This window comes from Myxocyprinus asiaticus, chromosome 20 (genome assembly GCF_019703515.2).
Source record: "Myxocyprinus asiaticus isolate MX2 ecotype Aquarium Trade chromosome 20, UBuf_Myxa_2, whole genome shotgun sequence".
NCBI classification, from domain to species: domain Eukaryota; kingdom Metazoa; phylum Chordata; class Actinopteri; order Cypriniformes; family Catostomidae; genus Myxocyprinus; species Myxocyprinus asiaticus.
In genome coordinates this window covers 21,195,613-21,208,505 of record NC_059363.1, presented here as the reverse complement: position 1 = coordinate 21,208,505, position 12,893 = coordinate 21,195,613, and the positions used below count along the sequence as shown (strand labels likewise).

The 12,893-nt window shown below is 37.7% G+C and overlaps 1 protein-coding gene across 6 annotated transcripts in view; it reads right to left on the bottom strand.

Annotated features, from left to right (window-relative positions):
- Positions 1–12,893, bottom strand: part of qkia (QKI, KH domain containing, RNA binding a) — a 118,327-nt gene that overhangs the window by 10,374 nt on the left and 95,060 nt on the right. Inside the window, exons 5-8 of one of the 6 annotated variants that reach the window (XM_051646987.1) lie at positions 11,743–11,830; positions 7,460–7,882; positions 2,674–2,748; positions 416–1,671 (exon numbers count right to left, since the gene is read on the bottom strand). In XM_051646987.1, coding sequence (XP_051502947.1) covers positions 1,655–1,671; positions 2,674–2,748; positions 7,460–7,882; positions 11,743–11,830 — 603 coding nt within the window. In that variant the 3' untranslated portion in view covers positions 416–1,654. Of the gene's footprint in view, positions 1–415; positions 1,672–2,673; positions 2,749–7,459; positions 7,883–11,742; positions 11,831–12,893 lie in introns of those variants that run through there. The other 5 variants (XM_051646990.1, XM_051646988.1, XM_051646991.1 and 2 more) reach the window with 5 other exon arrangements.

The window sequence follows — 12,893 nt, the reverse complement described above, 5'->3', positions numbered from 1 at the left end:
TTTTTTTTTGAGAGGGTGTATCGAAATGAGTGGGCTCACGGTGTGCAGGACACATTATGGATGGGCTATATGATGCGGGTGTTTTGAGAGCTAGAAAAAACTAATCAACTTGCATCATGACTCTGGCAAAAGTTAAGGAAGGTCTTTATAAGAACACATTGTTGTCGTTTCAGCTGAACTGTAAGGTGGGATGGGGGAGAGGACTTGGCTTTAGATCAATTAATACATTTTTGTAGAAAAAACAAAAAAACAAAACAAAAAACGGTCAAATAATAAGCTAATGCAGAACAGAAAAAAAAAAAAAAAAGTGTGTACAAACAGCAGAGGTAAGCCATCCCCCGTTCAGTCTACCTTATCTTCCTTAGTGTTCATTGCTATTGCACATCCAAGGAAATTAGCGTTTTGTGAGAATTCATAATTTCATCTATTTTTCATTTGCGATGATAAACAGATACAGGCATGACATCAAATGTTTTCAAACTCTATACTAAAATGAAGAACCCTTGGTGGTTAGATACAAGTATATGTATATACATATAAACTCATTAAATGGAAACCCTTTGGCTAATGCACACACATAATACTTTTTTTGTCTTTAACCTCACAGCTCATTTAGAAATATTTCTAGAAAGTTCAGGCACTGTATGTGGGGGGTTTTTGGGATGGCATAGTTCAGTAAACTGATTCCGGTTCAAATCCCAGATGTCCAACCCTGAATTATCCTAAATGTAAATTTACTCAAAAAACACTTCACCTTAATCTCTCCTTTTAAAAAACACACCCCTATTGCCCTGTCTGACTCTGCTTACTGCCCCCTACTGAGCTGGTGCCAATCCTGCAATGAGCAGTATGTATAAACCTGCAAGTATTGCCAAACACCATTAATACGATACATGGAAACATAAGAAAAACAAATATAGGAGAAGTAACACAACAAAGGAAAAATCAAAACAAGCTTTTTGCAGTATGTCATTTTAGCCATGCTCTAAGTCAGCTGGACAGGCACACCCAGAATGTGTCAGCACAGTAAAAACGTATTAACTAAAAAGTATTACACCAGAGAAAGACAGGAAATTCACAAGTTGGTGTGAGTGCAGATTTCTTTCCTTTTTCTTTTGTTGACTTATAGTGACTATCAACAGTTTAAATGGGTGGGGTACAACACTGTTTTTCAGTGGTAGCTGATGAACATAATCTGGATCCTGATGCCCCAATTAGCATTTTGACTTATAAATTCAGGGTCACCGAGTTTATATATTTTACTGGAGTTTTAAGAGTATAAATGTGTTTAAGGGCTAAATTAGCAGAAGACACGTCTTTATTGCTTTTAAACTTCAGTGCAGATTTTTGGGTAATGCAACATTGCTGTTAACATCCACCCAATCGTTTTTTTGTAATTAAAAAAAAGAAACAAATTAAAAAAAGGTCATAAAACTCATATATAAAATAAAAGAGTATATTCGTTGTTATCGCTACACAACATGTTGGTATGGAGGGTTGTTGTTTTTTATGTTGGTTTATGTTAGGATCACTGCTCGGACAGGTGCCTTTCTCTCTGCGTCCACCAGGCTAGCAAAAGGCAATTACCAGTTAATCTGATCAGCAGGCAGGCTTGGGCGGCTCATCATTGGGTGAAGAGTTCAGAGGTCATTTGTTAGTTGCCGGTGGCGGCTAGGTGGTTAGGAACAAAAAAAAAAGAAAAAAAAAAAAAGAAAAAAAAAGGTAGAAAAGATATTAGTCAGCAAGAAGAGACCGGAATGACATCATTTTAACAGCAAAATGCAATCTCTTTGTTTAACCCCCTAATTCCAAGGCCAAGAGACAAACACAGGCTAAACCTGGTTATGATCATGACACACTTGCATCATGATCTGTGTTCCAATCAGAATGTTATTACATGTAATTAAAGCACTAAAATGCCCCATGTTCCCACAAATAAAAGCAGAGAGGTGTCACATAGACAAACAAGAAAAACACATACAAACAAAAACTAGTAATATTTTAGTGTCTTGAGTCGAAATGAGTGTTACGAACTATGTAATTAGTTTTGAGGGGAATTGGAGAGCTAGTGCTTAAGCAAATAAATACGTAGAAATCTCACTTTTGATTTTTTCTTTATTTCTTTTCAGTAAACGTGTACACAGGAATAAAAAAATACATCTGCTATAAAAATACTCATGTATGCAACAGTACCTTCAGTAAAACTAAAATATAGTGTTATGAGGACCATAAAAACTTTTACACTTAGAGATGAACAAACAAAATCTGATAAACTTAACCTGAGAAAAAAAAGTGTGGCTTTAATAGCTTAAGCAGTTAGCCAAAGGCTTTGTTGGCAACGGAAACTTATTCCAGTCTTTACTTTGTAATTTAATATAAAAACAAATCAGTACAAAGTAACAAACAAAAAATGCACATTTTTTGGATCCTGACATGGTTAAGGAATGCACTGATTTAAAGCTATTGAACAGACAGCATTTACTTCAGTTACAATCAAAAGTATTTTATTTTTTTCCCGTAAACCTGTGTTTCCAGAGGCATTTCATTTGTAAACATATTTCCAAAGAAAAGATGTACAGTGTATATACACATGTATGTCACTGCCATTCCCCATTCAGAGAAAAAAATCAAAACAGAAAGAATAAAAAGGTAGAAGTATCGTGTCTAACTAACCTCTGTCTGCGGTCACTATCCTTTGGTAAGGATGGACCCGTGAATCATGTCTCCGCACTTTAGTAGCCATTGCACCTAGATTACAACAGGTCCATAAGGTTAGACATGGTTCAGCCCAGGACAATAGAAATGTAAAGCCTGAAGAGCACAGCCAGACCACAACTTGCCTCTTTTAAACCAGAGAAGTACAACTCCAGAAACTAAAGAATAGTAATGTAAAATATGGAGAAGATCCTGCTTTTGAACTTTTATTTTAAGAGATCCAAATGAGGCTAGATTTGTGCATTCTGGCTGTGAAACATGCTTTACATTAATTCTCATCTAATTTTAAATGTATGCATGTAATGTTTCTACATATAATACATATTCACAATACCAACATGATGGACAACAAATGCATACAAAAAAACCCAAGAGTTTAATAAATGTCTAACTTAAATTACACAGTAATTGTTTTGACTCACAAGATTCTAAGATTGTTTGAGACGGGTGGGCAAGGAATCAAGATCTTTAAAAATACTTTAAAAAATATTATAAAACAAAGATTTATCAAGGGATGTCTTTAGGGAAAAAAAATATTTTGCTACAGTGGAAAGAGCATCATTTGATAGTGAATTCCAATCATATTTTGACACCCTGTGATTACTGTAAGACAGCACCTGGCTCATGCTAGCCAGGGTCAGAGTGGCTAATCGGGAGGACCGGGAGAATTCCAGGTGGGGTCCGCAAGTTGATTAATAAACTTTCAGTCATGCGTCGCATAACAGTTGCCAACCATCCGTATCATCCAGCATATAAAGGATCAGAATTGCATTCCGTATTTTAGCAGACAGTCTCTCACACCCAAACAAATGAGAGAGAGTGTGGGCTGTGAGAGACGAAACAGTGGCTGTTGCGCCATCACATGGATGCTTCACTTGACAGCGGGGGTGAAGGATCACAGAAGATCCAGCGAGAACAGATTCTATTAGCTGAATGGGTGAATGTGCTTGAGATAGCAGATCATCACATGTTCAATACCGACTGTAGTCTCTCTATCAGTTAATCTCTGAAATCCTCATTCCATGCAATGCAGAATGAAAATAACAATATACTTTGTCACAAAATAAAAGAATACTTAAATCGACGATACGAAAACACTGTGCAGAATACCTTCAATATTGTATTATGTGCTCAAGACCGATCTTCTTAAGAGTCAGTAACCATATTGCCTGTGTCCATAGCATTTACATTCCAAGTAAAAAAAAAAAAAAAAAGTACTGATTTGCTACTTTAAGACTTCTCACTCTTATTGTTGGAATGTGCCTTTTTTTTTTTTTCTTTGATGGCATGTAAAAAATGTCAGACAATCACTCAACCTTCAGTGAATTTCTTGAGCACTTCATTGCTGCACATTTTCACTGGATCTGTTTCTGTGTTAATTAAAATGTCTAAAATACAAAGCTCTGAAAATTTGAATTGAGTCTTCTTTACATCTTAAAATATTTATGTATGTTTACAGTTCTACAAGTGTTTTGTTTTCTCCCAAAGTAGACATTAAAATACGACATTCAAAATTATTTTTACAACAGATGCAATTAAGTTTTTGTTCAGAAGGCATAAGACTTATATCTGAATATAAATCCCCCACCAGCCCTTATGCTAGATTTCAGCAAACACTCAAATACAACCGTCTAGGCTCTGCTCACAAAAAATTCATTAGCTAAAAGAAAAGGGATGTTTGGAATTTAGGAAATGAAAACTGCAAATGCTAAGCATGCTGAAGATAACATTAAATTGATAATTTTCCCCTAGCATGATCAGTTATACAAGTAACAACTTAATCTCAAATAGAAACAGTAGACTGGAAAATAATTAATTTTTTCCCCCTCTCCAAAGTGAAGGCCTGATCACATGGAGTGAAATTTCGAAATCTGAAAATAATGCATACCCATTCACACCAATGAAGACATTTAACCAACGAAAACATTAACCGACCAATAAGAGATTTTGAATCATGTGTCCAGAATGGGTTAAACTGGAATTCCATTATTTATTTAAAGCGAAAAATCTGATGGGTTGTATTTTTTGCATTAAAGTGTGAATAGACCTTCACAGATGGATTTATTTCAGTCTTCAGTCTTAAAGGAATAGATCACCACAAAATGTAAATTCTCTTATCATTTACTCACCTTAATGCCATCCCAGATGTGTGACTTTCTTCTGTATAACACAAATTAAGATTTTTAGAAGAATATTTCAGCTCTGTAGGTCCATACTATGCAAGTGAATGGTGACCAAAACTTTGAAGCTCCAAAAAGAACATGAAGGCAACATAAAAGTAATCCATAAGACTCCAGGTTTATTCCATGACTTAAAGTAATCAAATCAATTGTGGATAAGAACAGACCAAATTATAACTCATTTTTCACTATAAATCTTGACATCAGCAGTCTCCTTGGCGATCATGCATCAAGCAGTAAGAAGTTTAAGCGAGCTTGAAACAATAATTGTGCCTAGACACTGCAATGCAAGGTGCATAGTGAATAAGGAGTTACATTTTGGTCTGCTCTCACCCAAAACATATTAGATTGCTTCAGAAGACACAAATTAAACCAAAGGAGTTGTATGGATTACTTTTATGCTGCCTTTGTGCTTTTTTGGAGTTTCAAAGTTTTGGTCATCATTCACTGTATGGACAAACAGCGCTGAGATGTTCTTCTAAAAATCTTCTTTGATTTCTGCAGAAGAAAGTCAAACATCTGGGATGGCATGAGGGTGAGTAAATGATGAGAGAATTTTCATTTTTGAGTGAACAATTCCATTAAGATTTTAGTTTTATTTTTGCTTTAGGCAGAGTTCCCTCTGGAGGATTGCAAGTCAGTGAAATGACTGAGTAGAACCAGCAAAGTATTCAAACAAAAAGTCATGCTAAGGGTTTGAACTATTGAGGCCAAAAACATGCAATTTTCAGCAACAAAACTGAGCTTGTCAAAACTCATGGCATAAAAAAATATTTTTTTTAAAACCCTATGAGACTGACGACTAAACTAAAGCACAGAAAACTATAATATCACATCACAGAAGAGCTGCTAAGGACAAATTCTTATTTTCTTTGAAAGAAATTCTAGAGAAGCACTGAAGTTTTCCTTTTTCTGTGCGAGTGTGTGTGTGTGTACGTACACCCACATGACATGCTGCAACAGCAGATGTCCAACAAATCACTTCTGATTGTAAAGAAGCCCAGAGAGCAAACAGGAGAGAGAGAGACAGAGAGATAGAGAACATGGTCTGGTCTGGGGGTGGTTGGATGTTGAATTGATAAAGTATATATAAGGCTGCTAAGCTTGGGAGTGCTGAAGTTTAAAAGTGGACACCCAGTACTGTAAGAATAGCAGAAGACCCAAAGGTCCCAACTGTACAGATTCAGTGTCCTGAACTTGGAAAACCCTCCACCTGATCAGCTCTGAATGACCACAATACAAGCTATTCCAGTGCAATTTTCAGCTGCTTGCACATGTGGATTATTTGGCTTCATTTTTAACCAAGGGACATTATGGAAGAATAATCATTACTCAAATCCTTGATACAAAAAAAAATAAAAATAAAAATAAAATAAAATAAAAAAATTAAATTGCACTAATCAAATAAAAACACATTGCATTAACAGTGCTTGAGTGTTTCTCGAGCTGCACTTTAATATGGTTACATTCTTAAGCAGTAAATATTTTCGGTGAAAACACCTCCCAAATAACTGTATCATTTAATATTCACCCTCTAAAAGTTTGGTTCCAAAATATTCAGTCAATGCAACCTTTATTATTTGCCAAGTCATTTTTCGGGCTATTATCTTTCGCTTTACAAATTTGTCTCCACAATTTCAGTGGTTCAAATTCAGTTGGAAATTCAACCATGCACATCTAGGTTGGAGGAAATGCAGTGCTGGGCCCCCACCAGTAGGTGAAATAAGTGGAATACAATGTGCTTTTTTTGTATCAAAGACTAAGTCATGTTAAACTTTCATAGGACAGATACTGATGGATCATGCTATTGATCGCCACATCCATTTAACATGCTCACTTCAAAAATCTGAATTCTGAAATGTTTATGGACCTCAGCAGTTTTGATGCAAAGTGTGCAGCTTGTAAAAGAGGTAATGATGTAACATCCTGTTTAATAACTGTGGTTATTATCTTCCTTCCTTGTGAGTGTTTGCAGAAGCCCCTCTCCAAGCAGGCAAGTATGGGTAATTCTCTCTGAATAGGGTCGAGTGTTCAAGTTCACAAGGGTAAAAATAAGACAATTGGATACACTGAGAATAGTGGAAGAATTTAATGAACATCCCCAACGGGACTCAGGGCTCTTTCTTTCTCTCTGCCACTCAGCACCGGCACTGAGGCCTGCTACAACAGGGAAGAGAGAAGTTATTTCAAAAGCCAAGAGAAATCCGAGGGGATCTACCAGTAGACTGCTTGACAAAGCCTCCGGCAACAGAGACAGACAGACAGGGAAAAAAAATAAATAATCTGTGCACAAACGTGTCGTCACAGTCTGTGAGAGCGAGGGTGTGCGTCCTGAGAGAAGACTTCTTACGCAGCAGCAAAATCCCCCCCTCCCAAAATAAAAAAATAAATACATTAAAAATGAAAAAACTAAGTTAACTGATACACCTCGTTTAGACAGAGGTAAGTGGTCCCTGTCCCAGCCCGTCTCAATGGCAGCTGAATGTTACCTATATAGCTATTTATTTTCTTTAATCACCTGGGTGAGCTATCCCGCTAGCATGAGCTAGTCATCACATATTTACCTTTCAGTGAGTCCTGAATGGGGTGGGGTGACGCCCCATCAAACACGCCCCCGTAAAACCCCCTGGCAGTGCCCTCTTGTGGGGCAAAGTAGGGTGATGTGCCAAGTCCCCACGCCAGCTTACCTAGGACTCCGCTGTGCTCTATGGGATATTCCAGCAAAGATGTGGGTGCCAAGGCATAAGGGTAGTCATAGGGTGTGGTGTAGATAATGCCCGCATCGGCCGTCGGGGGCACCAGGGTTGGGGTGCCATTGGGTAGCATGGTAGCCATCTGAGTGGGCCGGATGATGTTCATGATAGGAGTCCCAGCCGGAGTGGGGGGCCTGAGGGCGGCTGGGGGGAGTACCTGACCTGCAGGGGCCGCGATAAGCCGCGGACCTTGGGCAGCTGCTGCCGCTGCTGCAAGAGAGAATGCAAGGGTAGCTGCCATAAACGAAAGAGTGAAAGACAGAAAGAGAGAAAAGTGATGGAGAGAGGATGAAGGACACGGGGCAGAGGGAGGGATGGAAAACAAGGATGGGTGAGGTAAGAAATAACAAGAGGAAAATGAGAGAGGCAGGGTGACAGAGAAAAAGAAAACCAGGAAAGGGTGGTAGAGAGACATTAATGGGAGAGTTATAGTGAGAGAGGGATAAAAAGATGTTGGGTTTGTGAATGTGTGTAACATATTCAGAGCCAGTGAAAGGTGGACAGAGGTGTGAGAAAAGCACAGGCAGAAACAGGAAAACAGGAGTACACGAAAAGAGGAAAAAAAGGAGGGAAGGGGGGAAAAAATAAAAAGGAAAATTAGTCCATGCGATGGTCAATGAACCACAAAAAGGTACACTCTAAAAGCAAACTAAACCCCACATCCAAAATCATTACAAATAAAACAAATGTAAGGAGAAACTGATGATTGATCATACCAGGGCAAAGCGATCACCAAAATGGAAGCACTAATGCAGAACACACACAACTGATCAAAGAGAAACCCATCTGAACTCAATGCCCTGCAGCATGTAGAGGCAGCACTTATTCTGATTAAGTTTACCAAGCGTATGCATGTCATAAGTATAAATAATAGTGGTTCCACAATCCTTGGACTTCCTTGAGTGCAAATTGGCAGTGTTAGAACTAATTGCCAGAAGCTTTCCCGCATGAATCTAAACCTCTACATGCCACCGGGACCTTTCATGCAGATGTGGGGAGGCAATATCTACAACATGGTCGAAAGTTAAAATGCTTTTTCTTTACATTCTGCACCGAAGCCAAATTGGATAAAAAATGTTTTAAGACACATTTGAAACAGACGTGATCATTCCAAAGAGATGTCACTGTCATACATATTCATGCAAACATTCATAAATCCATACATACACCCCTTCCCATTCATTTACTCATATCTATACATTCATGCAAATATTACTATACATAGCATTACTGAAAGATCCACATTCTCCATGGCAATGTGGAAATTCATTACAGCAATTAATATGTATGACATGGGAGGAGTCATATGTGAATATTCTCCAGCAATGTTTGACCTCATGAAAACCTAAAACACACAATCATGCAGCAAAATGATTCTGTGTACCACATCAAGATTACACAAGCTGTGACTGCATTTGGAACAGCTTTGAAAGGAGGTGGCAGAAGGAAGTGAGATGGAGAGGGAGGGAGGGAGACAGAAATACTAGACTATGTGGGCAGATGATGCAATGTTTTTATGAAGAGTCCATAAATGAACAGGATTCATTCTCTAATGAACGTGCATTCTGAAGTTAGATGAACTTCTTTACTCAAAACTTTAATTGTTCATTTATGATGAGAATGAGAAGGCACAGCATAAAAACTGCTTTTCTTCATGCCACTGCATGTGTATGTGAGCGCATTTACATGTGGATTAAGGGTGGATATAACAGACAGATTATTGTTGGTTTTGATTTGATATTTTGTGCATGTGTAAGATCCGCCCCTAAATGCGATTGCAATTCTGTGTGTAAGCACTTAAGCAAATCTCTGTAGTCACTGTGCAACACACAATCACAGCTAAAGCTGGCACCACACTAGCAGACTCAAAACAACTATGTTGGCCGAGGGTGTCACACACGCAGACTGTTTTGCTGAGATCTCGCTCTCTTCAGTCGGACGGACGCATGACACACTTTCCAATACAAAATGGTGGAGAGATGACAAACATAACTCAACGCAACTCATTCTCTCTGATTCCCTGACATGTGTAGTTTGCCAAAGTAATAACAGCAGCACCGCGTGAGTATAAACAATTGTAATAGAGTGATTTAGGGCATTTTCAGGTCTGTAGCTTGTTTGATTTGTTCCAAAACCAGGACTAAAATAGTTTCAATGTTGCATTTACTTCATTTAGAAGATTTAGCTCACACATCGATATACCAGTTAAAATCATATACTTGTAAAATTGGGTCAACAGTTACAAACATTCAAGTAATGTTTAGGTCACGATTATGCAAAACGTCACCGCATGGTACAGAATGCGGGCATCAAGAGATTGCACTGCAAATAAACATTTCCCGACACACGGATGAGTAGGGCTGCACAATTATGACAAAAATCATAATTGTCAATTATTGCCACTGACATTGTAATTGTGATTATTAATGTTGATTAAAAGACTAAATTACTGTAACGTCAAAAAGTAGGCAACCGCTTGGTTCTTCAGATTAGCAGATTTCAATAGTGGAAATGAGCAGCGCTCCAGTTCCTTTTAAGCATTAAATATTGTAATCATTTTTGTTAATGCTAGGCCTAATAAATGTTATTTTAAAAGGATATCTATGGTATAGAAGAAATATATGCATGTTCTTTATAAACAATTTACAAAACCAGTTTTTACTTGATTCAATATGCCTGTGTGACATGTAGCAGGTTGATAAACACATCCCCACACGTATAACACCTCTTATAGCCTGAGAAAGGTGGCATAACATCAAAAACTACAATTAGACATGCAATATATCCAAAATATCCAAAATAACTCCAAAGAGCCTTTCGATTTTGTTCTACGGGTTCTTTTCAAGTGCCAGGTGATGTTTCTTCATCACGATTTTAAACAGGCAACTATATCTAATATACTGTAGTCGGAAAAAGGCTATACCTGCGTTTTGATGATGAATCACAGTGACGAGCTGACCTACAGATTTTTTTCTCTGTAGACTCATCAGGAACATTCATTGTTTTTATAGGGATATTGTTTGTCTCACCACAAGCGAACTGCTCCACAGATCGTTTGCAATCAGACCGAAACCACCTTGTCCATGTTATCTCGTACCGATTGTTTTGGTGCGGATCAGAGTGTGACTGCCATGTTCATATACAAACCAATGGAGAAAACACACTAGGTTCCTATATACACACCGATCAGCCACAACATTAAAACCACCTGCCTAATATTGTGTAGATCCCCCTCGTGCCGCCAAAACAGCGCAAATCTGCATCTCAGAATAGCATTCTGAGATGCTATTCTTCTCACCACAATTGTACGGTTATCAGAGTTACCTTAAACTTTGTCAGTTCAAACCAGTTCTCTATTGACCTCTCTCATCAAAAAATCATCCATGCGATTATCTATCGTGCCAATCGTGTGGCAGCAGTGCAGTGCATAAAATCATGCAGATATGGGTCAGGAGCTTCAGTTAATGTTCACATCAACCATCAGAATTGGAAAAAAATGTGATCTCAGTGATTTGGACCGTGGCATGATTGTTGGTGCCAGATGGGCTGGTTTGAGTATTTCTGTAACTGCTGATCTCCTAGGATTTTCACACACAACAGTCTCTACAATTTACTCCGAATGGTGCCAAAAACAAAAAAACATCCAGTTAACGGCAGTTCTGTGGACGGAAATGCCTTGATGAGAGGTCAACAGAGAATTGCCAGACTGGTTCGAACTGACAAAGTCTACACTAACTCAGATAACTGCTCTGTACAAATGTGGTGAGAAGAATATAATCTCAGAATGCTATTCTGAGTTGCGGGTTAGCGCTGTTTTGGTGGCACGAGGGGGACCTACACAATATTAAGCAGGTGGTTTTAATGTTGTTGCTGATTGGTGTAAATGCTCTAAATGAGCCAGGTGTGAAAATTCCCTTTGGAAGCGATTCATGGAGTTACTTTACCTTGTGAAAGTGTGTTAGTTTTATGTCTGTCTTGTTGATGTGTTGCTGCTCAAGTATTTAGATTCTAGAGTGCGAATATGTATGCATTAACAATGAACAAGTTCTTAAGTTTTTGGCTGTTGGTATTTGAATGTGTGTGTGCCCACTTACGAGCTTTGAGGTTGGTGTCTCTGTATGTTCCATTCAGAATGGCCAGCTCCATCAGCTGCATCTTCTTCAGATTATCTTCTCCTTCAGCCTAACAAAAACAAATCAAAATCAACCAATAAGAGGGGCACTCATTACTCATGCAAACAATCATTAACAGAAAATCAAGAAAATCTGTATTCAAAACTTAATAAACAGCAAAAACAAGTGCACATAAAAATGTAAAAATTCAACATTTCACTTTTTTTTCTTTTTAAATACAAAAATCAGATTAGTGTTAATCCAAGTTGATACTTTGAGTAAACTACCAATGAATAACCACAGCAACCATCATTACTTTAAAATTAAAGTGAAGTTATTCATAGAAGGCAATTAAAACTAGTGGTTGACAAATAATGAAGAGACGATACTAATATGTATTGAATACAAATTTAATTATATCAAATGAGACATGAGCAAAACTGCAGAAATTATCATTTATTTTACACAATATTTACTCAATTCATTAAAATACTTGAACACAGTGTGCATTAACCACTGACAAGGTCGACTGTAAATTTTAGAAATTACAAAATGAGGAGCTATCAGCTCAGATAATTGACCAAGCCTCAAAGGTTATTGTAAAATGACATTAATTAGGGATGCATCGATGTATCGCCCAGCGATATTTATCAGGCAATTACTGACCAAATTAAAAACATCAGCATATCGGTTATAAGCATGAAAACACTGATATTGAAAACCAATGGTTTATTTATTATTATTGACACACTTTGTTAAAACTCTGTGAATTCAAATTCACAATCCAGAAATACTGATAGCCAAAAAATGTAGAAGGGTCGGCACTCCTAAGAACATGTAAGATTTAATTTTTATTCTTTTGTGTTTTCACATTAATGGAGGACAAACCGGTGTTACAGATGTGGCAGTTGTGAAAGTGGCACTTACTGTGTACATGATGAGGGAACCCATCCAAAAGGCTTTGACTTAAGAAATTGGTATGGTATCCATCAAGGCTGCGCAACTGAGTTAAGATTTAAATCGCAATAGTCTTGCACGATTACTACACCTTAAAAGGCTCCATTTTAAAACATAGTATACATTTCAGTACTTTAGTCAGCACTGTGTGAGCAAACGGCGCTAGCAAAATGTTT